At 39.5% G+C, this 27,839-nt stretch overlaps 1 protein-coding gene across 1 annotated transcript in view; it reads right to left on the bottom strand.

Annotated features, from left to right (window-relative positions):
* The window catches only part of LOXL2 (lysyl oxidase like 2), an 836,537-nt gene that overhangs the window by 678,964 nt on the left and 129,734 nt on the right, over positions 1–27,839 (bottom strand). The window contains exon 2 of the mRNA XM_044083118.1: positions 10,137–10,593. Within this exon, the coding sequence (XP_043939053.1) occupies positions 10,137–10,506 (370 nt within the window). The 5' untranslated portion in view covers positions 10,507–10,593. The remainder of the gene's footprint in view (positions 1–10,136; positions 10,594–27,839) is intronic.

Here is a 27,839-nt window from a genome sequence, read left to right as displayed (position 1 = left end):
GGTAAGCTTCTGTGCCCTGAAAGCCTTTCTGTGTTGGAGGGAAGCCTTCTAGCTTATCAGTGGGAGTGGTAAGCACTAGGTATCCTATCAACCACAAGAGGAGTGGTTCTGGCCCAGAAATTGTAGTTTATTGGCTGTCTGGGCAGTTTTTTCAATCTCTCTCAACTTTCTGGTTTTAAAGCCCATGTTTGCACTTGATCCCCACCTTTCCTGTAACTAGTCTAGTCCAGGTACAGATTTGCTGTATCCAGGACGGTTTGTAAGCTTCTGAGCCCCCCAAGCCTTTGAGTTGGAGTGCAGCCTTCTAGCTTATCAGTGGGAGTGGTAAGTACTAGGTAGCCTGTCTACCACAAGGGGAGTGGTTCTTGGCCCAGGAATTGTAGTTTACTGATCATTCGGGAAGTTGTCCATCTTTCAACTTTCTAGTTTAAAAGACCACATCTGCGCTCTTTTCCCATCTTTCCTGTAACTAACCTACTGGAAAGCACTAGAAAGCCTTAAACTGATACAAGCCTTCTAGCTTAAAAGAGATACTTTGGAGTGAATGAGTATCAGTTTTCTGTATTTTCTTGCTGTACTTAACTGTTTTCCGCCTAAACGCTGATTTTCCATTACTTATTGTGATTTAAAAGCTTGTTTTTTTCACATATTGTACTTATTTGACTGCCTGCACTTTTAAAAAGTTTTTTGTTTAAATAAATTGTTTAACTGCTGTAGGCTACACACTAAAGTGCAATAGCCTTTTCTGATCGCTTGTAGTCGTTTAAAGCTGTTTTAACTGTATTTTTTACTGTTTTTGCCTTATCTTTTAAAAAAAAATATATTGTTTCCCGCCTTTCTAAGCTAGTATAGTCCAGTTTTCAGGCTAGTGATGAATTCAGGGCTGTGTTACAAGTTTCTGAGTTGCCCATACCTTACTTGGATAGAGGGAAGTTTCTCTGTTCACCTGTGAGAAAGGGGATCTTTGAGCAGCCATCTGTCCCTGGAGGAGTGGTTCCAGCCCAGAAGTTAGTAGTTTAAAAAATGCATTTGCACTGTTTTGTGCACCGGGCAGCACCGGTTAGCTATGGTTAAATTATTCCCAGCTCCACTAAGTCTCCTCTTTCAGGTTTTCACTTGAAACTAGTCTAACTCTCAACCTAAGCACTCAAAAAGCATCCTACAGTCCAGCAACTGCTCAGACCTAATAGCAAGCACTAATGTACCCCGACACTTGACTGCCCAGCAGGACAAGGCTCTTTATCCACCTCTCACCAACCAAGTGACTAAGCAGCTCACCCTACTATTCAGGCATGACCAAAGGGCAACTTCAGGTGTACTCTCCAGTCCAGCTGTTGAATCTGGGTATCCTGAGGCAATGTTACAACTGCCTCATGTACACAGACAGCCCTCTCCTCCTACCACAAAACACTAACATATGCGTGAGATGCAATTATACAGCCAAACTGGAGGCTAAGGTCTCTCCAACCAAGACTGGAACAGGCAGTCATAAGGAGAAGGTTAACACTTGCACCACACCTCCAGCCTCACATAGACCTACTAAACCAGCACTGGCAAAAAATACACATAAATACACAAAATCATACTTGGAGGCTCTAAATAAAAACCTGCAAAAGCATTAGAGAGCTCAAAAGCAGACACCCACAAAACCTGCACCTCCCGTCACAAACCAGACAACATATAAAACACAAAATCAATGTGCTGCACAATCACAGCCCTTAAGGTGAAATAACATATCTAACACACTAGTAATAGGTGACTCAATAGTCAGGCACACTGATGCCCCACTCACTAGGTTGGACAAGGAGAAGGTTACGGTTAGCTGCCTGTCGGGAGCCAGAATCCGCCACATAACACAAGCACTCAGGTCACTCCAGAACAAGTACAAATATGACTCTGTTACTGTTCATGTTGGTGCGAATGACCTGAGATGTACCTCCCTGGACTACATGAAAAGAGACATGGAAGTGCTCTCTGATCATGTAGCCCATGTATGACCGTGACCCTGAGTAGCATCCTGCCCTCACCAAGAATGATACCTCAGTATGAAGAAAAAATGATCAATTTCAACAATTGGCTAAGCTTCTGGTGTTACTCAAAGAGGATCCAGTGTCTGTCAGCCTGGGATGACATGCTCGACAAGCTGCGTTGCTTTGCAAGAGACGGCTTGCACCTGCCACCCCTTGACTTTCGAATACTGGCCAAGGCTCTTGCTGCCCCCATAGTGCCTTTTTTTAGGCAAGGCTCAAAAGTCAAACCCACCTCTGTAAACAGCACAAGTAAAATAATGAGGGTTATGCTACTCAACGCCAGGAGTTTAAATCTCAAAATGCATGAGCTCGAAGCAAGTATGGAGAACGTCGACATCTGTGCAGTAACTGAAACCTGGTTCAAGGCTCCAGAGAGCACTCCAGCACTACTGGGCTACAACTCGTACCACACAGTTCGGCCACAAAATATGGACTGAAACACAAAAGGAGGGGGTGCATCCATATTCATCAAGGATACCCACACCTCCAGGTTAGTGGCGCAGCATGATACCTCTGAGATCATCCATGTGCAACTAACATCGAGCAAATCTGCAATGCAAATTGTGGCCTGCTACAGATCACCCTCCATGACCAAGGACCACCAGTCCGCCTTTCTGGAGACACTGGAAAACATGAAGGTCCTACCAAACACCCTGATATTGGGCAATTTCAATTACCCTACCATTAACTGGAAAAACTACTTGAGTACAAACTCCCAGGCAAAGCGCTTCCTGGAATTTATCAACTCAAATTCCCCTGGATCAGCTGGTAAACTCCCTTACCAGAGGCCACAATATATTGGACCTGGTCATCACCAACATGGGCGACAGGTGCTCCGTACCGGAGGTCAACCCATCACTGGTTAGATCAGACCATAAACTAATCACCCTGGATGTCCACACCCCACCACCACCCCCAACCAAGGAAACCACAGTGAAAAACTTTTCTAAAGCAAACTTCACCTTACTTAAGCCAGAGGTGGCAAGTTTCACAGCCCCCACGCTAAAGGATAACACTGCCCAAGATGCAGAATCCTTTACAATTGCACTCTATGAGCACCTACAAGGATGCATGGATCCCTATCAAAACCAAGACTCACTCCCTTAAGAGAGGGAAACCAGTCTGGTGGACCCCTGCCATAAACAGGTTATACAACAAAAGGAGGAAACTAGTTCAGAAAAAAAGCAAATTCCCAAGAAGGAAAGAGATCCCTGATCAGTATCAGTAAGAAACTAAGGTCCCTCAAAATCATCCAAGGCTAACTTCGAAAGAAAAATAGCCAAGGATTCGAAAGATAACCACAAAGCCTTCTTTAGCTATGTCAAGAATCTTCTTCTTCTTCTTTCGGCTTTTCCCGGTTAGGGGTCGCCACAGCGGATCACCTTATCCGCACATTGAATGGCAGCGGAGTTTTACGGTGTCGAGTTGCCAGCCCGGCGCCCAACCTTCCACAGAAGGCACACTCACACGCACACCTAGGGCCAATTTAGAGTATCCAATCCACCTGCAGCATGTCTTTGGGATGTGGGAGGAAACCGGAGCACCCGGAGGAAACCCACGCGACCACAGGGAGGACATGCAGACTCCGCACAGAAGGCACCCCAGCCGAGGATCGAACCGGAGAACCTCTTGCTGTGAGGCGGCAATGCTAACCACTGCACCACTGTGGCCGCCCTTAGCTATGTCAAGAATATAAGTGGCAATTTGCAGACATGCTCTGAGCTAGTGCAAAATAGCACAAAATATACTGAACCTACTGATATTGCCAACATCCTGGCAGATAGTTTCAGTGCAAACTTCACCTCCCTCTCACCTTCAAAAGGGCCCACAACAATACCGGAAAAGTGTAGTGTCCCAGAAATCACAGAAGCACAGATGAAAACAGCCTTTTCAAAAGCCAAAAACACAGCATTAATGGGGCCAGATGGTGTTCCAGGCTGCGTCTTGCATGACCTATAGAATGAACTAATCCCCCACCTAAACACGCTATTCAACTCAGCCTCTCCAAAGGCTACATGCCCATAGAATGGCGCACAGCAACAGTTATTCTGCTCCACAAAGGAGGGGCCACAACTGACCCTGGTAACTATCACCCCAAAAACCTGACTAGCCTGGTATGCAAGGCTATGGAGCGCATCATAATGGAACTCATTAACAAAGACATTGGGAACCTCCAAACACTTGACCCGACCCAGTTCAGCTTTGTTAAGGGCAGATCATGCCTACTAAACCTGGTTGACTTCTTCGAGCCAGTCACCAAGGCCATAGACGAGGGAAAGGTGGTTCACACAGCCTACCTTGATCTCGCCAAGGCGTTCCGACACCATTCCTCACTTGGGAATTATAGAAAAACTCACCAGCCTGAACATAAACCCCTACGTCACAAGATGGGTTGCCAACTGGCTTACAGACAGGACTCACACGGTAAGAATAGCGGGCTCCAGGTCCAACTCTAAACCAGTCAAGTGGTGTCCCACAAGACTCGGTTCGGGGACCCCTACTATTCGGCATATACTTCTCAGAAGTACAGGTAAACACAGGAGGACTATGGCTGACCAAGTTCGCTGATGACTGCAAACTGAGAGCCATAACTGACTCTCCAGCTGACACGGACATCCTTCAAAAAAGCCTTACTGAGACAGACACTTGGTGGCAAAGTCATGGCCTCAAGCTAAATGCCAAAAAATGCATAGTCATCCCATTTGGGAAAAACAAAACACCCACAAATTACCACATAGGCGGCAGCCCCCTTAATATAGAAGAGGTAATAAGAGATTTGGGGCCCCAGGTAGATAGTAATCTCTCCTTTGACAATCATAGTGCCAAAGTAGTTAGGAAATCCTTCTATGTGGCCCATCTAATTACTAAGGGGTTCGCATCTAGAAATAAAGAGGTTATACTGCCCCTCTACTCGTCACTCATTAGACCCATCATAGAGTACAATGCCCCATTTGGGATGTACCTCACAAGACACTTCCAACAGCTGGAAAGACCACAAAAGCACCTCACCAAGAGGATTACTGGCCTCAAACATATGTCCTATGCAGCCCGACTGAAAAAACTCTGGCTGTACTCAGTGGCATGTCGCTTACTCAGAGGTGATCTCTGCCTGACTTACAAAGCCATGTCCAACTCAGACTTGATAGACATGCTCCACCTAAAGAAATCCAAGTCACTGTGAGCCACGTGCTCTAGTGAGCTAAATCTCACCACAACAATAAATAGAACATGCTGGAGGGATAGATTCCTGTCACAGAGACTCCCCATACTTTGGAACAAAATTCCTAACTACATTAGGCAGAGCCCCTCACTAACACTCTTCAAGAGAAGCCTTGACGAGTGGATGGGTAACAGAAAATACACCCATGGGATCACTTCATTGGCTCTGCTTTACAGAGGCTCAGTTAATTAATCAATGGGGCGGCGAAAGCAGACACACTCTGGCTAGGTTTATAAATGCCCTCGGGCAGATAGCCTAGTACCTACCTACCTATGAACCTATGAAATGTCAGTCTAACCAATGCCTTTGATGCATTTTCAATTCAAAAGTCATAAAGTTTTAATTTTTTCCCTAAAGCTCAGCAGGTGGATCATAAATTAAAAGCAGCTAAAGAAAGATATTGTCAGTTATGTAAACCATCTGTTGTAGCCCAAAATTATATTTCCCTCCAGCCCTTCTGAACTGTCACTTATACCAGACTGTGACGACATCTGATGCCAGAAGAGAACACTACAGTGACCAGTTTGTAACTTCCCTTTCATTACTGTGGACTCCGCCTATGTTATATCACTTATTCTTAGTTATTAGAAAGTATTGCACTACAAACTGAAGAGGGGATGTTGAAAGGTAGTTCCTCAGTAGGAAAAGCTACAAAGTGGAGGATACTCTAATAATTATGTAAAAATGGCCCTGTACTACCCTTTTACAGATTATTAATTTTTTTAGCATTCCTTATTTATGGTCATGATGAACAGGCTTTCCCTATATTCTACTGATTCATTTTACATGGTCACACATCACTGACTTTTTGAATTTCAAAAATGTAACTTAAAAGCCATTAAAAAAAAAAAAAAAAAAGAGAAGTATGGGGGGCTTAACATGCTTTTAAACTGTCCAGACTTTCAAAGAGTGTCTAGGTTTTTGCCTCATTTTTGGTTCATTCAAAGCTTCTGGTTGTCTGGCAACTTATTGGTGATTGAATTCACCAAATAATGTCATCATTTCAGTTTCAGACTTCATATCCTTCACAAAATGCATACAAAACCGGTTATTCTATAAACTTTGTTTATAAGAGCAGTATTTAAAACTTAGCCCTGATTTTTGGCCTTTGCACACTGTTATTTTTGGCACTGTCCAGGTTTTTTGTATTTAGAAGATGAGAGTTAACTCCCCACCCTAAACTTCACATTAACATTACAGTGAGAAAAAGAGGAAAAACTCAGTGCGGTACACTACTATCGGACAAATACATGTTGCTTCAACCAACTGCAACTAAACAAATCACAGAAAAAAAAAAAAAAAACATAACTCGATAAACCTACCCTCAGAGTGCAGGCATGCTGATGAACAGAAAATATTCTTCCTGGTAGCTGATGAATTCAGTTATACATCTCTGTGCTAAATAACCAAAACTGTGACATCACTGCTCACCTATGACATCAGGAACTGTAAGATCACAGTGCACAAGGTGGTGTGAGACAAGACAACATGATTTTCAGATACAGAGTTAACTGATATACGTTCTACACAAACTTCACTGTATTAGCACACTATCAAGATTTACAGGTAGAACAGTGGTGCAACAGTTATGTTCCGGTCTCACAGCTCTAGATTTGGCAGTTAGGTTCCTACCTGGGATGTCTTCTGTGCAGTGTCTACAAGCTGTCCCTGTGCCCATCGTCAGTTTTGTAAGGATATAGTTTTTCCTGTTCCATGTAAAGATATATACCATTAGGTGAAGTAACAGTCTTTTCTATACTGCCTGTAAGCTTGTATGTGTCATACAACCAGTTTACATCTCATCCAAAACTCTCTCTTTATCTTGCTCCCTTATATTTGTATGGATGCATTTTGACCATACTTCTCAACTTCTTAGCGAAAGAAATATGGGAAAGCCTAAAATAATGGGGGGGGGGGGGACAAAGGCCCAAAATAGGGACAGATTTTAACAAAATGGGGACAGATTTTAAATATTGCTCTTACAAACTTAGAAAGTTGCTAGAACAAGATTTATGTTAGCATGCATTTTCTAAAGGAAGTGAAGTATTAAACTCAAATGTGTGCCATTATTTAGTAACTTCAGTCCCCACTGACATGGCAGAAAACCACACATTTTAGGAGGAACAGCACAAAAATATCTGGCAAAAATCTGGACAGTTGAGAGGTACAATTTTGACTCCTCTGTGACCCTGAATAGAATAAAGTGTACAAATTTCACACTCCTCAAAACCGAGGTGGAATCCTTCAAAGCCCCCGGGCCTGTGGAAAATACGGCCCAGACCGCAGAATCCTTTATAAACGCATTCTATGAACACCTTCAGGAATGCATGGATCATGCGATCCCAAATAAAACCAAGACCCAATCCTCCAAGGGCAGACGTCCTGTCTGGTGGACCCCAGCCATAAACAAACTATACAATAGAAGGAGGAAGCTACTACATGATAGAGCAAAATCCCAAAAAGGGAAGGCATCTCTGATCAGCATTAGCAAAAAACTACAGGCACTCATAAAATCGTCTAAGGCCAGCTTCGAGAGAAAAATTGCGCAGGACACTAAGGATAATCACAAGGCTTTCTTTAGTTATGTTAGGAACCTGGGTGGGAATTCCCAGATATGCTCAGAATTAGTCCAAAATGACAAAAAATACACCGAAACCTCAGACATTGCCAACATCCTGGCTGACAGGTTCAGCGCAAACTTCTCTCCCCCCCCCCCATCAAAAGGGCAAATATCTATCCCAGCAGAGTGCTGCCCCCCTGACATCTCAGATGCTCAGGTAAGAGCCGCCATCTCCAAAGCAAAAAACACAGCATCAATGGGACTAGACGGTGTCCCGGGCTGCGTCCTACATGAACTCCAAGAAGAGCTAAACCCAAACATAAAACTACTGTTCAATCTCAGCCTTACTACACAAAGGTGGTGCCTCAATGGATCCTGGAAACTATTGCCACATAAGCCTGACTAGCTTGGTCTGCAAAGCTATGGAAAGGATCATCATGGACCTCATAAATAAAGATATTGGGGACCTACAGACACTGGATCCTACCCAGTTCGGCTTTGTTAAGGGCTGATCCTGCCTCTTAAACCTGGTCAATTTCTTTGAAACAGTCACCAAGGCCATTGACGAGGGGAAGGTGGACCACACAGCCTACCTGGACCTCGCAAAAGCCTTCGATACAATACCCCACTCGGGCATTATAGATAAGCTCACCAGCTTAAATATAAACCCCTATGTCACTAGATGGGTTGCAAACTGTCTCAAGGACAGAACTCACATGGTTAGAATTGCTGGAGCCATGTCAGACTCCAAACCAGTTACAAGTGGCGTCCCACAAGGCTCAGTACTGGGACCTCTCTTGTTTGGTATATATTTCTCGGTGGTACAGGCCAACACGGAAGGACTGTGGCTGACCAGGTTCACAGATGACTGCAAACTGGGCGCCATAATCGACTCTCCAGCCAACACAAGCATCCTCCAAAAGGGCCTCATAGAAACAGACAACTGGTGCCAGAGCCATGGCCTCAAGCTAAACTCCAAAAAGTGTATAGTCATCCCCTTTGGCAAAAACAAAGTGCCCACAAATTACCACATAGGTGGTAATCCATTAAGTATGGAAGAAGTAATTAGGGACCTGGCAAAAACAAAGTGCCCACAAATTACCACATAGGTGGTAATCCATTAAGTATGGAAGAAGTAATTAGGGACCTGGGGACCCAAGTTGATAGAAATCTCTCATTTGACAATCACGTGGCCAAAGTGGTTAGAAAAACTTTTTATATAGCCCACCTAATCATGAAGGGATTCACATCTAGATCAGGGGAGGTCATCGTGCCTCTTTACTCATCCCTCATCAGGCCTATAATTGAGTACAGTGCCCCTTTTGGGATGTACCTTACCAGACACCTGCAGCAACTGGAAAGACCCCAAAAGTACCTCACCAAGAGGATCAAAGGGCTCAAACAGATGCCATATGCAGCCTGGTTAAAGAAACTCCAGCTCTACTCAGTGGCATACCGCCTGCTCAGAGGCGATCTGTGCCTGACGTATAAAGCCATGTCCAACCCGGAATTAATGGACATGTTGCACCTCAGAAAATCCAAATCCCATCGAGCTACGCGCTCGAGAGACTTGAACCTCAGCAATGAAATAAATAGGACATGCTGGAGGGACAGATTCATAACCCAGAGGCTCCCTTCACTCTGGAATAAAATCCCAGTCCAGGTTAGGCAGAGTCCCTCATTGACTCTCTTCAAGAGGAATCTTGATGAGTGGATGGGGGATCGTAGGTTTACCACAGGTATCACTTCTGTGTCACTGTTAGACAGAGGCACAGTATACTAACCTTGAAAAAGGGCATACCAAAATTAATTTAAAATGGGTGGCGAAAGCCAAACACACTCTGGCTAGGCTTATAAATGCCCTAGGGCAGATAGCCTAGTATGAACCTATGAACCTATATGTGAATGAATGAGTGAATAAAAAAACAGCAGCAGAACTGTTATACCATGATATGACAGCTGAAGTTTTGTATTTTGTCTTTTTTCTTACTGCCTAATTTAGCTATTCAAAACAAACACATATACAGGTACATTCTTCTCTTCTGTTCAGAGACAAGTGAGTAATATTCATACATACACACGTGTAAAATAGTTACTTACAACAGGAATATAATTGCTTTGGTTAATAAGTACATTTTAAGGACAATCCTTAAGAAAGAGATCCTTATCACCAGGGATTATGAAAAAATGCTCTTTAAGGTAATAGAGAAGTTGTATTCAGCCATTGTACTTGAATTATTTTCTGCCACACACATTTGATAATGTTAAACTACTGCCCATTTATTTTAATTATCTAAGATTTACTAATAAACAAAGCAGATTATACCTTCTCCTTTTCCGTATTTGCCCGACGGAACCCAGGAAACTGCCTCCACGTAACCCAGTTCTCTGCAAACCACATGAGCATTTTGCATTGAAAAATCATCATCACAGACCGTGCCCCATTCCCCTTCATAGAACACCTCAACTCGCCCTTCATTGTGCTTTCGTTTCAGCCCTTCAAGTCGTAACAGAATTTTTGGCACTGCCTGGGGTCTCCGCGGCTGCTGAACTGGTTCCACGTATTCTGTATGATGCATGCCATAGTATTCTGGGTAATACGGATAGGATTCATACTGAGCATTGCACAACGGGTATAAGCTGCTGTAAACCACAAGTGAGATGTGCACGAAATGGAACATTTCTAAGGCTTGCATTCTTGTTTGCTAGTCAAAAGGCAGTGCAATGTTCTCTTTGAGGTTCACTTGTATTTAGTGCAATGAGAAAGGAGTGCAAGTGGTATCCTAAAAAACAAAAACATAAAATATATAAAATTAAATGGAAAATGCAATAAGTTTTAAGTTGTAAATAATTTAAAACCTTCCACTCAATATTTTGTGTGTGCTGCTGAGTTTCTCATCTGAAGATTACATTTGAAATATCCCTGTCTTAGCCACAAAATGGTCCAATTCTGTATAAATATTACAAGGGGAAGGGCAGGGCCCACAAGGATATTAAAACAGGAGAAAAATAAACAGTAACAATGATAACACATTCACAAAGCTTTAGCAACAGATGTTATATACATGGTACATACCTTTCAAACTCTTAGTATAAGAAATCTGGCCGAAGCCTAAAGTAAGGGGGGGGGGGCAAAAGCCCAAAACAGTGACAGTGTTTAAATATTGCTCTTAGAAACTTAGACAATTGCCAGAGCAACAGGTTTTGTGATAGTTTGCATTTTCTGAAGGATATCTAGTCTGAAACTCAAGTCTGTCATTTAGTGACTTCAGTCATTATTGATTTGCGAGAAAGCCACAATTTTTTATATCAGATAGGCCAAAAATATGGTCATTCTGTTAAAATCTGGAAAGTTGAGAGCTATGCACATGGAGACCTAGATCATTCCCAGAGAGTTCTTTCAATGACAAGAAACAGACATGCCTTGCCATTACTTCAGAACTGAAATCGATATTACAGGAATTGTATGAAAAAAACACTACATTTCTCTACAACTGGATGCTGAACATGCATCTTCTACTCCTCTGTTCAAAGTGATTTAGCTTGAAGCTAGTATCAGAACTCCTTCTGCAGCAAATTAGTTTACCAGGACTGTGATCCTATTTGTTGGTTCAGAGCTCTATTCATATTTGTTAGATTTAATTTTTGAGTAAATGACTGAGATAGGAGGCCTCTGTGCAAATGTCGCTCACAGACACATGATGGGTCTGGTGGAACTGAGGTTTCATTTTCTACTGACATCCTAAAGTCACCCTCATCTGCTTAATCACAAGTGGGGATAGAAAGCCAGGACCTTTTCACCATGTGCACCCTACACAGAAGCTGCTAGCTCTGTAGTACAGTATATAGCCTCTCTCACCTTCACAGCCTCCAGTTTCATCAGTTGTCTCTATGTCTAATCCAAATGGTTAGGCTCAGATACGTCTGAAAATGTGGAATTAAAACCATAACCATTTGATATTCTTTTATAAAAAATGCTAAATGTAAAAGGATAACAGTCAATAAATATCTCTTGAATACTGCACTAGGATAAATTTTGAAGGCAGAGTATGTTATAAAAACAAGGAGTCTCAAAGTACTTTCCCGATGCTGAAGAGGAGCGCTCGAGAGCCTTTCTATAATACGTGGAAGTCTGTGCAGTCAGACCTCATGTCATCAGCAGCTTGCACAGTCTCAAGGCAGCTAGTGTTTCTATGCACAGAGACCACTGCTCATTGATGGTACTTGTATGCACACTGCAACTCCCCATCTTGGATGCCATATGTCAGGATTGACTATGAAATCTCTTTAAAAACTGAATGCATGCAAACTATACATGTACAGGAAGTACTTGTATTTATTTATTTATTTATTTATTATTTATTTATTTACATTTGTTGATCGGGAGTGTCCGACTGGACGTAGGTCCATTTTCAGCGGAGGCCCGGAGAGAAAAGCTCCACAGTTAAAATAAATAGCAAGTTTATAAAGTTAATTGTATTAACTTTATTCTACCACATACAAACTATACATGTATGGGAAGTACTTGTATTAACTTTATTCTATCACATAAACTATACATTTATAGGAAGTATTTGTATTAACTTTATTCTACCACTGTGGTGCTGAGCACTGTAGATCACATAATAATTATCTAGCTCAACACCTACAAATCCATCAAATAATCATACTCTAGTGTGATGGTGGTTGTTGGCTACAAAGTAAAATAAATAAATACCCAGGTAAAGATGGTCACCGGCTCATGAGCTTTAATGAATGGTCATTACAATAAAATGATTTAATTGCTGGCAACTTAGCACACCAGCACCCTTCACACACAATTTAGACATTTCAAATGAAAAAGTCTTAATACTGACCTATCCTAGAGTCTTTAATGCTTACAGGCTGCCAATACTTGCAATGTGATTCCCATTTGATATGTATCACAGCTGTAACTCTAATCACATTAGGAAACCCTCCTACATGCAGATGTTTACAAATTATACAAAAATACAGCTCTGAATTCCACTTGCCACTAAATTCTACACCGTTATCAAAAATGGCCTTCTGATGCACAAACATTACTGAGAGCTAATTTACCAGATATTTCAGCAATGGGACACATGGTCAGCCAGTATACTTAGGAAGTTTCCAGTCCTAGATTTTAGGATGACATGCAACACCTGCCCAAACTGTGCAGACTCTACTGAATTAGTTTATATACAGTTTTGCAGCTACATTCAAAATAATTTGTAGACAAGGGACTATAGTAGGGTACAAGTAAAGGGACAGTAGCTCATAAGGCCCGCTACACAAGGATTAATTTCTGAACTTTACATGACATATTAGTGTGGAATCAAATTGAGGAAAATAAAAGATAACCTTCTGATAAACCTCTGAACTGACAGTTTAGCTCTATGTGGATAACCCAGCTAAGTATTTTAACATTTTATGTACTTGTATTATTGCTATTGCATTAAACAAATTCTAGGCACTCAGAAAGGGATGACCATCGAAAGCACTGTGTGCAAAAATCAGATCACTGTTGGTGAAACAGCAAAGATGAGATAGCCAAGATGCATTTTCTTAGCTAGAAAGTTCTGGACTCATTCTAGGTAGCAGATAAAGGCCTTGGTAAGTTACTGATACTGCAGCTCTGTATATTACTACATGCTTAATCAAAGCCGTACAAAAAGACAGCAAAATATTTCCATAGATGGCACAAATATAATCAAGCGTTCTGACTTTTTTTTTATAATTAGATCTAATCTGGGTTTAACTGGTACTTCAATATCAAGAATAGGTCTTCTTATGGAATAAAAAATTTCAAACAGCAAAAAGCACGACCGTCCATTTCGGCAATTAAAACAATTTTATTGTTTAATCCTCACATAAATTAGGCATACCAGTTTCGGCCAAAAGGCCTTTGTCAGTGCTCAAACATTTGACAAACTTGTGGATGTGACATCACAATAAATAAATAAATAAATAGATAATCCAACAGCATAACCCCCCCATCTAATAATACTACAACCACAAGATGTCTTTCGGCCCTGGAATAAACAAGGCACCAAAATGAAATCTCCAAGTACATTCTTTGTTTAATTGGTCGTGCCATCCTAATGTATTAAAACCTTTATAATCCATCCTATCTACAGCAGTAAAGCTAAATAAAGCAGCAGAATGTTTAAGAGTGTGTTTACATACGGCACTGGCTGGACGACAGTTTCTAATATCACTAAAATTTTCAAAAATACAGGTTTTCAATTGTCTGGAAGTTTGTCCCGCATAAAAAGTGGAACAGCTACATTCAACCAAATGTTTTCCCATTCTGAAACACAAGAATTAAAACATTCAGTATCAAAAATATGTGATTTATTGGAAGAAAAACATTTGCTTTTTATAACAACCTTACAAGCAGAGGTATGTCCACAAGGGTAACAACCTACCAAATGTGCACAGTCAATAATTTGTTGTACAGCAAAATCTGGCCAAAGAGCTTTTTTTAAAATGATCCAATTGCCTACGGTTTTCCCATGTCTAAAGGCAAAGTGACAACATGATGGTAACAATTGTGCTATCCTATTATCAGAGAAAAGAATACCTCAATGTTTATCAATTAAACTACAAAAAGCTGAAGAATTACTTCCAAAATTAGTAACCAGGCATAACGGGCCATCAGCCCTCTTTTTTTTTTTTTTTAATCATATTTTAACAACTCTGATCTTTCTACAGATATAGTGTGGTTATATGCTTTCTGGATATCAGCAAATTTGTATCCTCCAGCATAAAATATTTGAAACTAATCTAACTTATATTTTTTAAGTTCAATTTCAGAAGAACAAATTCTCTTAACCCTCAAGAACTGAGATTTGGAAATGTTCTTGATTGGGAAGGATGACAACTGGTTGCATCCAAAAAAGAGTTAGAATGAAATTCCTTCCTAAAAAATTAAGTTAATATGGTTCCTAAAAATGATGGTGGTACACTACTACGACTCTTTCGGCTTTTCCCAGTTAGGGATCGCCACAGTGGATCACTAACATCCAAAAAAATATATATATATATTTTGCAAATGAAAATTAAGTCCAAATTGCAAATCCCAATTATTGTCATTAATACTCTACAAATTTCCTGTAAATAAATTATATCGGATTTCCATACCAACCAACAATCAAGATATCTGTGCCATATATCCTAAAAAATATTATGATCGACATCGTAAAGGAGTTGTTCTTCCAAAAAACTCATAAGTCTGCATAAATGGGAGCAAAAGATGCCCCCATTGCTGTTCCTTTCAATTGTAAAAAAAAAAATACATTCATTGTTAAAATAGAGAACATTTTTAGTTAGCACATGTTCAGTTAGGCATATCAAAAAAGTATTAAATCCCGGTCTATACAAAAATATCCTGGCCGAGCAATATTCTAATGCCAATAGCCTAGCCCAATGCAGAATAGTGGTATCTAATGCTTAAAAATATCATGTACATATGTACCAATGACTATTTAATTGTGCATCCTGCAGAATATTCAAAAACTGAGTGGTGTCCTGAATACAACACTAAAATCCAACTAACACAGGCTTCAGATACTGTGTCAAAAAAGCTGATAAAGTTTCTGTTAAAGAACCTCGACCAGAAACTATTGGCCTACCTGGAGGGCAGATTGAATCCTTGTGCATCTTAGGTAACATATAGAAATACTGGGAAAAGAGATCCTGTACCGTAAGATGGTGTAGTGCATTCTTAGAAACAATACCTTCCTCCAAAGCCAAAAGTAGAAAAGCATCTATCTCACTTTTAAGTTTTAAAGTGGGATCCAAAATCATGTCCATTATGCCCAGTTACTATCTTTGGAAGCAATTCTTCAGCTTTTTGTGGTTTAATTGATAAAGATTGGGGTATTCTTTTATCTGATAATAGGCTAGCACAATTGTTACCATCATGTTGTCCTTTTGCCTTCAGACATGAGAAAACCATAGGCAATTAAATCATTTTAAAGAAGCTCTTCAGACAGATTTTGTTGTACAACAAATTATTGAGGGTGCACATTTGGTGGGTTGTTACCCTTGTGGACATTGTTTTTTATTACAGCATTACAAGCAGAGCAGACATTTTTCTTCTTCCAATAAAGACCATATTTCTGATATTGAATGTTTAATTCTTATGTTTCAGAATGGGTAAACATCTGGTTGAATGTAACTGTTCTGCTTTTTATGTGGGACAAACTTCCAGACAATTCAAAACCCGTATTTTTGCACATCTTACTGACATCAGAAACTGACGTCCAACCAGTGCCGTATGTAAACATTCAAATATTTTGCTGCTTCATTTAGATTTACTGCTATAGATAGGATGTGTTATAAAGATTTTAATAAGTTAGGATGGCACAATAAATTAAACAAAGAATGTACTTGGAGAGTTTGTTTGGGTGCCTCGTTTACTCCTGGACCGAATGACATCTTGTGATTGGTGGTGTTATTAAACAGAGGAAGGTTTATGCTATTGGGTTATCTATTTACTGTGGAAGTCACATCTACAAGTTTGTCAAATGTATGAGCACTGAGGAAGGCCTTTTGGCTGAAACTGGCATGCTTTGAATGGAATGTTTAATTTATGTTAAGATTAAACAATAACATTGTTTTAATTGCTGACTAAGAGTGCTGGTCAGTCCTATGTTTTGCTGTTTGATACCTTTTGGCCTTGCACCTACCATACTTTCATTGAGCTTTTGAAGTACGTGGGTTTAAAAAAATATATAAAAAATATATATGTAATCAAATATTGTGTCAGTTTATTTATTTATAGTTTGATAGCTGCATTGGTGAACTGGTCTGAAAATGCTTTTCAGCCACAGCCTGGGCATAGTTGTGCAATGGCTGTAGCAAAATATAAACACAGTAATGAAAAACAAACACACAGTATGAGTAAACTGAAAGATGAAATAGGAGTATGTATAATGGAAACTGATAATTTAGAAGAAGCAATTACATTTACAATTTACATATATAGGAAAAAGATAAACTGTACAAGCCAGACTTTGTAATATACTGTAAGTGAACCAAATTGGTGATTTGAATTATGGTTCAGTATTAAGCATGAGCCATAACAGTTTCTGTTCATGGAGGAAGTGGAAATGAGACATTATGAGGTGACCTGTGTCTGGCATACAAGGCATCCTCCGACCCAGTACTGATGGATTTACTGCACATCAATAAGTCAGATGGCATCATAAATAGTCTAGGATCCAAACCTCTTCCGCAATATCAACAGAATGGTTTGGAGGGACAGGTATATCTCACAGAGAATAGCGTTTCCCTGGGCTAGACTCCTCATCCACATAAAAGAAAACTTTGTCCCTGTCCATATTCAAGCACAGCTTAGATCCATGGATAGAAAACAGAAAATTTACCCCAGGACTGCTCCCTGTACTACTATCAGACAGAAGAAGCTCCTAAAATGCTTTATCCCATGCATGGGTCCCCTCAAATTATCTGCAGTATGATCCCAGTTATTTTATTAGGGGGTAACCTACAATTATTGACCATCGGATGGGCAAGGCCAGTCTATAACCAAATGGGATAGATTATTTTGAGCACAAAAGGGAAACTGGCAATGGCCTGCAAGGCCAGCTATCCTAGTACTTACCTATGAACCTGCTACATTTGTATGTATAAAAAAAAATTAAAAATAAAATACATTAATTTGCACTTAAAAGATAAATGTGACTATTCTGATCACACTTTAAAATATCATTGATTGTGGATTGTAAGATTAGAACTATTGAGACATTATTTGCAGATAAAGGCTCATTTAATTTACTCAGCATAGTTAATATATCATACTTTGCTCACGTTGAACAGGACACACACTTAGATGTTAAAAGAGTAACAATCCCAAAAGCAAAACAGACTAAAACCTAATTGTTACACACACAGTGTAAACATTACATCAGATATTCAGATTCAAATCCTTGAATCAGCCAATAGTGAGCATACGCAATTAAAATCCTTGAATCAAACATTAGTGAGTATAAGCAATTAATATCTAAAGCAGATATGGCCTAGCTTTCTGAAATATACAGACTGACATCTCCTTCTGAATGCCTCAGAAAAGTCAGGCAATGAAAATGGCTTTCACAAAGAAGGTGATTATTAAGAAAGTAAGAGTATTTACTAAATAGAACTGAATTTACACATGTTCTACTATACGGTAAATGCACAATAAAGAATGTGCATAATAAAGTAATTGAGTTTTGTATTTATAGCATCATTTTTGCAAGGTTCTATTGTAATGGATACAACTAGCATTTGAATTATAATGCTATAAATCCTCTAGAAGAGATTACCTTTAACCTTATGAACAAGAGGTTCATGACGAGGGACTATATCCATCCATGACAGTAAGACTGAAAGTATTTATCTGGGGAGCATCAATACTTATTAGGACATCATCTTTAAAAAAAATACTGAAATTATTCATATCAGATAAAAAGAGGCTGTCTAGCAATTCTAGGATTCTCAAACTTCCTGCCATCAGTGACCTGTATGCAACAAATGCATTTAAAACAATACACATTTAAATATTGGTTTTATAATTTCTCCATTGCTGCTCATCAAACAGGCCATTTATTCCTGAGTGAGGCAAATTTACTTGAATCAGTAAATGATACTCAAATTCATGCAGTTCACATTACATTCCTAATGAGAAATAATGTTCAACTCCTCCTAAGAAGCAACTCTAACCAGCAACTGTGAGCACGTCTAAATATTATGCTTCCCAGCTGTAATGCAGAATGAACAATTAATTTCAAGTTATGTGAAAACTCTAGGTTGCATTCATTCTTCAACAGAGACCAGATTTCATACCATAATTAGTATCATGTCAGACATGACACAGTAAAGTTTATGTTCATTTTTCTCTTTGCTCTTTGTCGACATAGTGGCTTTCATTCAGTAGCAATCTTCATTTAAAAAAGGCACCAAAGAGAAAGAAAGCGTGCTTTACAATTAAAGTTTAGGCTGGTCCTTTAACCACAGCAGATGGGATTACGAAACTTAATAAAACCAGCTGTAATGCAACTTTGTTTTTCCTGAACACGCTGTATTTACCTTGGATAATACAACATGCAAACCTTTGAAGTAGATCCTTATCTTTACTGTAAGCAAGTTATACGACCAAAATAACCTTAAGGAGTGCTTATTGTGTCATTCTTCTGTTGAGGGTTGCAGAAAACAGAAGACAAATATTTTAGAAACAGCTTTCAAAGTTCAGGTCTTCCAAGAACAAAATGCTATATAAATTGTTCCTAGGTAATACCAACACCTAATAAGGGCAACACTGCTTTTAACCATCAAGTAGCACAATGATAATTCCATTTTACAAATGACGAGTGTTTAATAATACTAAAAGTCGTCTGCACGTACGACTGGTGAAAGGCAAAGAGCAAACGTAATATGAAAAAAAGTAGCCAGCACCAAACATCAGTGTGAAAACCAGCACAAATAAGCCATAAAGTTTAGCACATAAGATTTATTGATTAAATGAATCCCAGACCAGTTTCAGCCCAAAGGCTTTAATCAGTGGGAAAACATATTTGTCACACAAGCAATTCACCACACATATTTATTAGGTTAGCCCTCCAATCAGAGTTCTTCCCTTAGTTCAGATGATTTCCTGTGTGAAAAAAATATAAAGCATGTGAAATAAAGAATATGCATTAAACATAATGAATACAAAAAAATAATAGTATATCATGAATTTATAAATTATCATTCAAACCAGGCGAAAACAGAGCACCCAGTTTGATGATCCAATACTTCTCTTTCTTGTTTAGAATAGAATGTCATCTGTGTTTGTTGGATCTGTCACCATGGACCTTGTCAATTATCGTAAACTGAAACCTGGCAGAATTGTAGACCGTGTCTATATGAGCTTTGGCTGGCTAAGATCTAGCTGTATTCAACTGGACGTATAAGAGAATTTAAGTACCTTTTATCTGTACTTTTTTCAAATACAGCATTTTAATTGACTTATTTGTGTTGCATTGAATATTAACTGAACTGGAAGTTTTGCCTCTTTTTTTCAGTTAGTGCTTGCTAGATGTTTATTGCCTGTTAGTAATTGCAGGCGGGGGTAGTCTCATTCATTGATATCCTGTCACTGCCTATTTAAGTGGTATATTTTGGAATATTTTCTGCTTAAAACCTCAGCTTTGGCCGACTAAGATCTAGCTGTATTCAACTGGACATATAAGAGACTTTAAGTACCTTTTATCTGCACTTTTTTCAAATAATACAGCATTTTAATTGATTTATTTGTGTTGCATTGAATATTAACTCAACTGGAAATTTTGACTGTTTTTTCAGTTAGTTCCTCACCCACCTTCACTGTTTTTGTTTTGGTGTTAATCTTGGTGGCTTTGAAACTGCCCGCCTCTCTTGTAAATTTGTGTTTGGATACTCCTTCTGGGCCCATCTCATTTGCTCACTCAACTGAGTGCAGTGAGATCATATTCTGATTTCAGGCACTCCTGCTGTGTACAAAGAGAGCATCTGGGGAAAAAAAAAATTTAAGCTTGTTTCCTGCTTTTCCTGTAAGTGGTCTAGACTGTTTGTAGGCTTCTGAGCCCCCAAGCCTTTCTGTGTTGGAGGGAAGCCTTCTAGCTTAATTTTGTTTCTTAGAAGTAGCCAGTTTTCTAGTTTCAGCACTCAAATCTGTTTCTTTGAACTCAGCACTTGTTCAGAACTCGTTGTAAGCACTAAATAAGCTGCAAGTTACTACAGCACTCAACTTTCCTCACTTGTCTAGAGGACAGCAATTTTTAGTACTTAATAAATAAGCACCTATCCAGGCATGTCTAAGGGTAAGCTCCCGGTGATTTCTCCTGTCTACCTGATGAATCTGGGCATCTTGGGTCAATGCAGCAATTGCCTCATGTACACAGACAACCCTCTCCTCCTACCACCCAACACTACAGCCTGTAAGAGATGCACTTATATAGCCAAACTGCAAGCAAAGCTGTCTTCACCCAAGACTGGACTAGATAGTCAAGAGAAGAAGGTAAACACTTGCATCACACCACCCTCATCACATAGTCCCTCAAAACCTACACCACCAAAACACACACATAGAAACAAAAAATACACACCTACATTCGCGGAGACTCTCAATAAAAACCTGCCCAAGCATCAGGGACCTCCAAAGCAGAAACGCAAGCAAACTCCACCCCCCAACACAACCCAAATGACACATAGCAAACAAACTCGGTGTGTCACTTAACCACAGCCCATAAGGCATAACAACGTACCAAACACTCTAGTCACAGGTGACTCTATAGTCAGGCACACTGATGTTCGACTCACCAGGCTAAACAAGGAGAAAGTTACTGTCAGCTGCCTGTCAGGTGCCAGGATCCAACACATAACGCATGCACTCAGGTCACTCCACAAGTACAAATATGACAAACTGTCATTGTCCATGTTGGTGTAAATGACCCGAGATGTACCTCCTTGGACTACATGAAAAGAGACATGGAGGAGCTCTCTGATCTTGTAGCCCAGGCAGGTATAACCCTAGCCCTGAATAGCATCCTGCCATCACCCAGAATGATACCACAGTATAAGGACAAAATGATTGACTTCAACAATTGGATAAGCTTCTGGTGTCGTTCTAAGGGGATCCAGTATTTGTTTGCCTGGGACGACATGATCGACAGACCACGATGCTTTGCCAGAGATGGCCTGCACCTGTCACCCTTGGGATTCCGGATACTGGCTAAGGCTCTTGCCACCCCTTATAGTGCCTTTTTTACGCAAGGTTCAAATGACAAATTCACCACCGTAACAGGTACAAGCAAGCAAAATCTGAGGGTAATGCTACTCAATGCTAGAAGTCTAAACCTCAAAATGCACTCACTCGAGGCACTTCTTAAAATGGACCTGGTTCAAAGCTACAGAGAGCACCCCTGCATTACCAGGCTATAATTCATACCACACCTTTTGGCCACCTAACCCGGAATGAAGCACTAAAGGTGGAGGCACGTCCATATTCATTAAGGATATCCACACCTCCAGGCTAGTTGCACAGCATAATGCATCCAAGATTATCCAAGTGCAACTAACTCTGGGCAAGACCGCAATCCAAATTGTAGCTTGCTACAGACCCCCCACCATGCCCCAGGATTCCCACTCCACATTTCTTGATACACTGGAAAGTATTAGGGTACAACCCAACACCCTAATAATGGGCAATTTCAACTACCCCACCATTAAATGGGAAAACTACTCATGTACCAACTCTATTGCTCAACATTTTCTGGAATTCATAAATTCCAACGCCTTGGATCAACTTATTCACACCCCCACCAGGGGCAGCAATATCCTAGACCTGGTCATTACCAACATGGGCAACTGGTGTTCCACACCAGAGGTCAATTCCTCGTTGGTCACATCCGACCACACGCTAATCACCCTAGACATCCACATCCCACCCCCAATTAGGGAAACCACCGCAAAAAACTTCTCCAAAGCCAACTTCACACTTCTTAAGACAGAAGTGACAAACTTCATGGCACCCATGCAGACGGACAATAGAGGTACGACTGCTGAATCCTACACAAATGCACTTTTAAGCACTTACACAAGTGCATGGATCATGCTATCTCTAATAGAACCAAGATGCTATCTTCCAAAAAAGGAAGCCAACCTGGTGGTCCTCTGTCATAAACAAACTCTACAACAGAAGAAAGAAACTGTTGCAAAAGAGTAAAATCCCATGACCAGAGGAACTCCCTGGTCAACCTCAGTAAAAAGCCAAAATCCCTCAAAATCCTCCAAAGCTAGTTATGAAAACAAAATTGCCACTGACTCTAAAAAGACAACTACAAAGCATTCTATAGCTATGTCAAGAATCTCAATGGCAACACTCAGATCTGCTCTGAGTTACAGCACAATGGCACTAAATATACAGAACCAACTGATACTGCCAACATCCTGGCAGATAGGTTCAGTGCTAACTTTACCTCCCTCTCACCTTACCTCCCTCTCACCCCCCTAGGGGGGCACATCTCTATACCGGAAGAATGCAAAGTTCCTGTAATCACGGCTGCACAGGTAAAAAACACACTCTCCAAAGCCAAGAACATAGCATCCACGGGACCTGATAATATCCCAGGCTGCATTCTACATGAACTACAGAATGAACTGGCACCCTACCCAAGTACCATGTTCAATCATAGCCTCACCTCAGGCTTTGTGCCCAGTGAATGGTGCACCATGACGGTTATCCCACTCCAGAAAGGGGGAGCCACCACCCCATTAGCCTGATGAGCCTGGTCTGCAAGGCCATGGAATGTATCATCATAGAACTCAAACAAAGACATTGGTAATCTCCAAACTCTGGACTCTACCCAGTTTAGATTTGTAAAAGCCAGATCATGTCTCCTAAACCTGACTGACTACTTTGAAGCAGTCACCAAAGCCATAGATGAGGGTAAGGTGGTTTACACAACTTATTTAGATCTCGCCAAGGCTTTCAACACCATCCCCCACTCTGGAATTATAGATAAGCTCACGAAACTAGGTATAAATCCCTATGTCACAAGAGTTGCCAACTGGCTCATGGACAGAAACCACACTGTGAAAGTAGCAGACTCCAAATCTGACTTCAGACCAGTGACAAGTGGAGTGCCACAGGGTTCAGTCCCGGGTCCTCTCCTGTTTAGTATCTACTTCTCTGAAGTACAGGCTAACACAGAAGGTCTTTGACTAACAAAGTTTGCAGACGACTGCAAACTAGGTGCCATAATCGAAACTCCTAACGATGTGGACATACTACAAAGGGCCTCACTGAGACAGATACCTGGTGTCAAAGCCATGGCCTGAAGCTCAATGCCAAAAAAGTGTATTGTCATCCTTTTTGGTAAAAACTCTGTACCCATGAACTACCACATAACTGGTAGTCTACTTAAAGCCAAAATGTGATGAGACCTTGGGACACAGGTGGACAGTAGTCTCTCCTTTGATAATCACATCACCATAGTGGTCAGGAAATCCTTCTACATGGCTCACCTCATCACAAAAGGTTTCTCATCCAGAAAAAAAAAAAAGAGGTCATTGTTCCCCTCTACTCATCACTCATTAGACCCATTATAGAGTACAACGCCCCTTTTGGTATGTACCTCACAAGACAACTGGAAAGGCCACAGAAATATCTCACAAAGAGGATTACTGGCCTCAAACAGATGCCCTATGCAGACCATCTCAAAAAACTCCAGCTTTACTCCATCACATATCGCCTACTCAGAGGCGATCTCTGCCTAACATACAAAGCTATGTCAAAACTCAGAGCTGTTGGACATGCTCCACTTAAAGAAATCCCAATCCCTCCGAGCTACACGCTCTAGGGACCTAAACCTTGTCACCACAATAAACAGAACATGCTGGAGAGATAGATTCCTGTCCCAGAGACTTCCCATACTCTGGAGCAGACTACCTATGTCAAACTGAGCTCCTCATTAGCACTCTTCAAGAAAAATCTTGATGATTGAATGGGAAATTCACAGGTGTATACATGATAGTTCTTCATATATTTTCTCTCTGCCTTTTTACCAGTATGGGCTTCAGACTAACAGTACTATTCAAGCCTGGTGGTATATCAGCTTGTAACCTAACTATCCATTCATATTCTTAGTTCTAAGATGTTATTTATATCACCCCCTCTTAATCCCATATTCAATACATTGATACACCTAAACTTAAATCTGTGTGTATGAAACTCCATAATGTGCTTATACAAACCATTATTCTGTACTTCATTTTTATTTCTGACCTGTGTTCAATTATATGGTCTTTTAATTTCCTCATCGTCTTTCCTACATAAAATGCCACACAATGTGTACATGTCGCTAAATATACTAGTTTTGTCGTGTTACAATTTGCTTTACAATTAAAAGCAAACTTTTCCTTAGTAACAGGATGTTGAAAACATTCATTTGATTCAAAAATATCTATGCAGCATGTACAACTGTGGCATTTATATGTTCCCACTCTACTTTGTGATGTCACTTCTTTATTCTTAAAATCTTTATAACATAACATCTGCTTGAGTGTCTAATGGTTTCTGTAGGCAAATCTGGGTTTCAAACCATCAAATCTTTTATTTCTGCCATTGCCAATAATATTATCCAATTTTTTTCTATAATTTTACATACTTCCTTTGTGTTCCCATTGTACGTAGTTGCATATCTTACCATATTATTGTTCTTATTTGTTTTTTGTAGGCCCATCTCCTGTGTTGATTCTAATATAATATCACTAAAGGTGGGTCTATATTTATCTTTCCTACCTAAAAGTACCTCATTGTATATAGTATTTATACTCTGTAATGGATAACCATTCTTAATAAATTCTTCCTTCATCTTATTAGCTTGGTCTATAAAATTATTGTCTTCTGTATTTAATTTACTAACTCTTATTAATTGTGATTTAAGAATTCCCTTAAACGTGTGTGGGGTGTGCATGCTACTCCTTTAAAGTATCTAGCCGCATGTACTTCTTTCTTATAAACCATGGTTTCCACTTTGTCCCGTTTCCTATATAAATTCACATCTGGAAACACTATATTCTGGGACGAAGAAATCATCTTAAATTTCAAAAAACTTGTGGTGTCATTTAAATATGTAACATAACTTTCCAAATCTGTAGTTGTACCACTCCAAATAAAAAAACAATCATCCACAAATCTACAATAACACTTCACATTGCTATTAAGCCTATTACTATTGCTCAACACATATTGCTTTTCCCAATAGTACAACACAAGATTTGCAAATGTATTTGCCACAGGTGTGCCCATGGCTACACCTGTTGTTTGCAGGTATGGAACGTTATCAAATATGAACATATTTTTAGTCAAAACCAATTCAAGAAGCAAACAGATGTTCTCAACTTCACGTGGTTGTAAAGCTGATTCTGCAAAAAGAAAATTCCTTATTGCTTCCACTCCATAATCTATGGAAATAACTGTAAATAATGATGCTATGTCAAGTGTTACAAACAAGAAACTGAAATTGGTTTCCCTTTCATACCACATGTAAAACATGGCTTTTTATCTCACAAGTAAACATGGCAATCTATGAGATGCAACTGAATCAAGACATTTCTATAGAATTATTTAATTATTTTACAGTATCTTGCCCCAAAGTACCACAAATATATGGAATACCTAAGATCCACAAATCTTTGGAAGATCCGCCGTTGAGGCCTATAGTCTCAGGTAAAGGCTGGATAACTGAGCCCATATCAAAATATTTACAGAAAACACTAGCTAGATATTTATCTAAATGTACTAGCATTATAAAGGATACAACACATTTTCTGGAAAAGCTTTACATGTGGTATGAAAGGAAAACCAATTTCAGTTTCTTGTTTGTAACGCTTGACATAGCATCATTATTTACAGTTATTCCCATAGATTATGGAGTGGAAGCAATAAGGAATTTTCTTTTTGCAGAATCAGCTTTACAACCACGTGAAGTTGAGAACATCTGTTTGCTTCTTGAATTGGTTTTGACTAAAAATATGTTCATATTTGATAACGTTCCATACCTGCAAACAACAGGTGTAGCCATGGGCACACCTGTGGCGAATACATTTGCAAATCTTGTGTCGTACTATTGGGAAAAGCAATATGTGTTAAGCAATAGTAATAGGCTTAATAGCAATGTGAAGTGTTATTGTAGATTTGTGGATGATTGTTTTTTTATTTGGAGTGGTACAACTACAGATTTGGAAAGTTATGTTACATATTTAAATAACACCACACGTTTTTTGAAATTTAAGATGATTTCTTCGTCCCAGAATATAGTGTTTCCAGATGTGAATTTATATAGGAAACAGGACAAAGTGGAAACCATGGTTTATAAGAAAGAAGTACATGCGGCTAGATACTTTAAAAGGAGTAGCATGCACACCCCAGACACGTTTAAGGGAATTCTTAAATCACAATTAATAAGAGTTAGTAAATTAAATACAGAAGACAATAATTTTATAGACCAAGCTAATAAGATGAAGGAAGAATTTATTAAGAATGGTTATCCATTACAGAGTATAAATACTATATACAATGAGGTACTTTTAGGTAGGAAAGATAAATATAGACCCACCTTTAGTGATATTATATTAGAATCAACACTGGAGATGGGCCTACAAAAAACAAATAAGAACAATAATATGGTAAGATATGCAACTACGTACAATGGGAACACAAAGGAAGTATGTAAAATTATAGAAAAAAATTGGATAATATTATTGGCAATGCCAGAAATAAAAGATTTGATAGGTTTGAAACCCAGATTTGCCCACAGAAACCATCAGACACTCAAGCAGATGTTATGTTATAAAGATTTTAAGAATAAAGAAGTGACATCACAAAGTAGAGTGGGAACATATAAATGCCACAGTTGTACATGCTGCATAGATATTTTTTAATCAAATTTTCAACATCCTGTTACTAAGGAAAAGTTTGCTTTTAATTGTAAAGCAAATTGTAACACGACAAAACTAGTATATTTAGCGACATGTACACATTGTGTGGCATTTTATGTAGGAAAGACGATGAGGAAATTAAAAGACCGTACAATTGAACACAGGTCAGAAATAAAAAGGAAGTACAGAATAATGGTTTGTATAAGCACATTATGGAGTTTCATACACACACATTTAAGTTTAGTTGTATAAATGTATTGAATATGGGATTAAGAGGGGGTGATGTAAATAACATCTTATAACTAAGAATATGAATGGATAGTTAGGTTACAAGCTGATATACCACCAGGCTTGAATAGTACTGTTAGTCTGAAGCCCATATTGGTAAAAAGGCAGAGAGAAAATATATGAAGAACTATCATGTATACACCTGAACATTTTAGGATTGTAATATTTCTAAAATAGGAAATTCACCCCAGGGATCACTTCTGTCGCTCTGCTCGATAGGGGCACAGGAAAATAATTTTCTTGGGTGGCGAAAGGTAGGGTACATTTTGGGCTA

This window comes from Protopterus annectens, chromosome 9.part0 (assembly GCF_019279795.1).
Source record: "Protopterus annectens isolate FY-2018-M chromosome 9.part0, PAN1.0, whole genome shotgun sequence".
In the NCBI taxonomy this organism is placed as follows: domain Eukaryota; kingdom Metazoa; phylum Chordata; order Ceratodontiformes; family Protopteridae; genus Protopterus; species Protopterus annectens.
The sequence above is the reverse complement of the archived record's forward strand: the minus strand, read 5'-3'. Positions and strand labels throughout refer to the sequence as shown.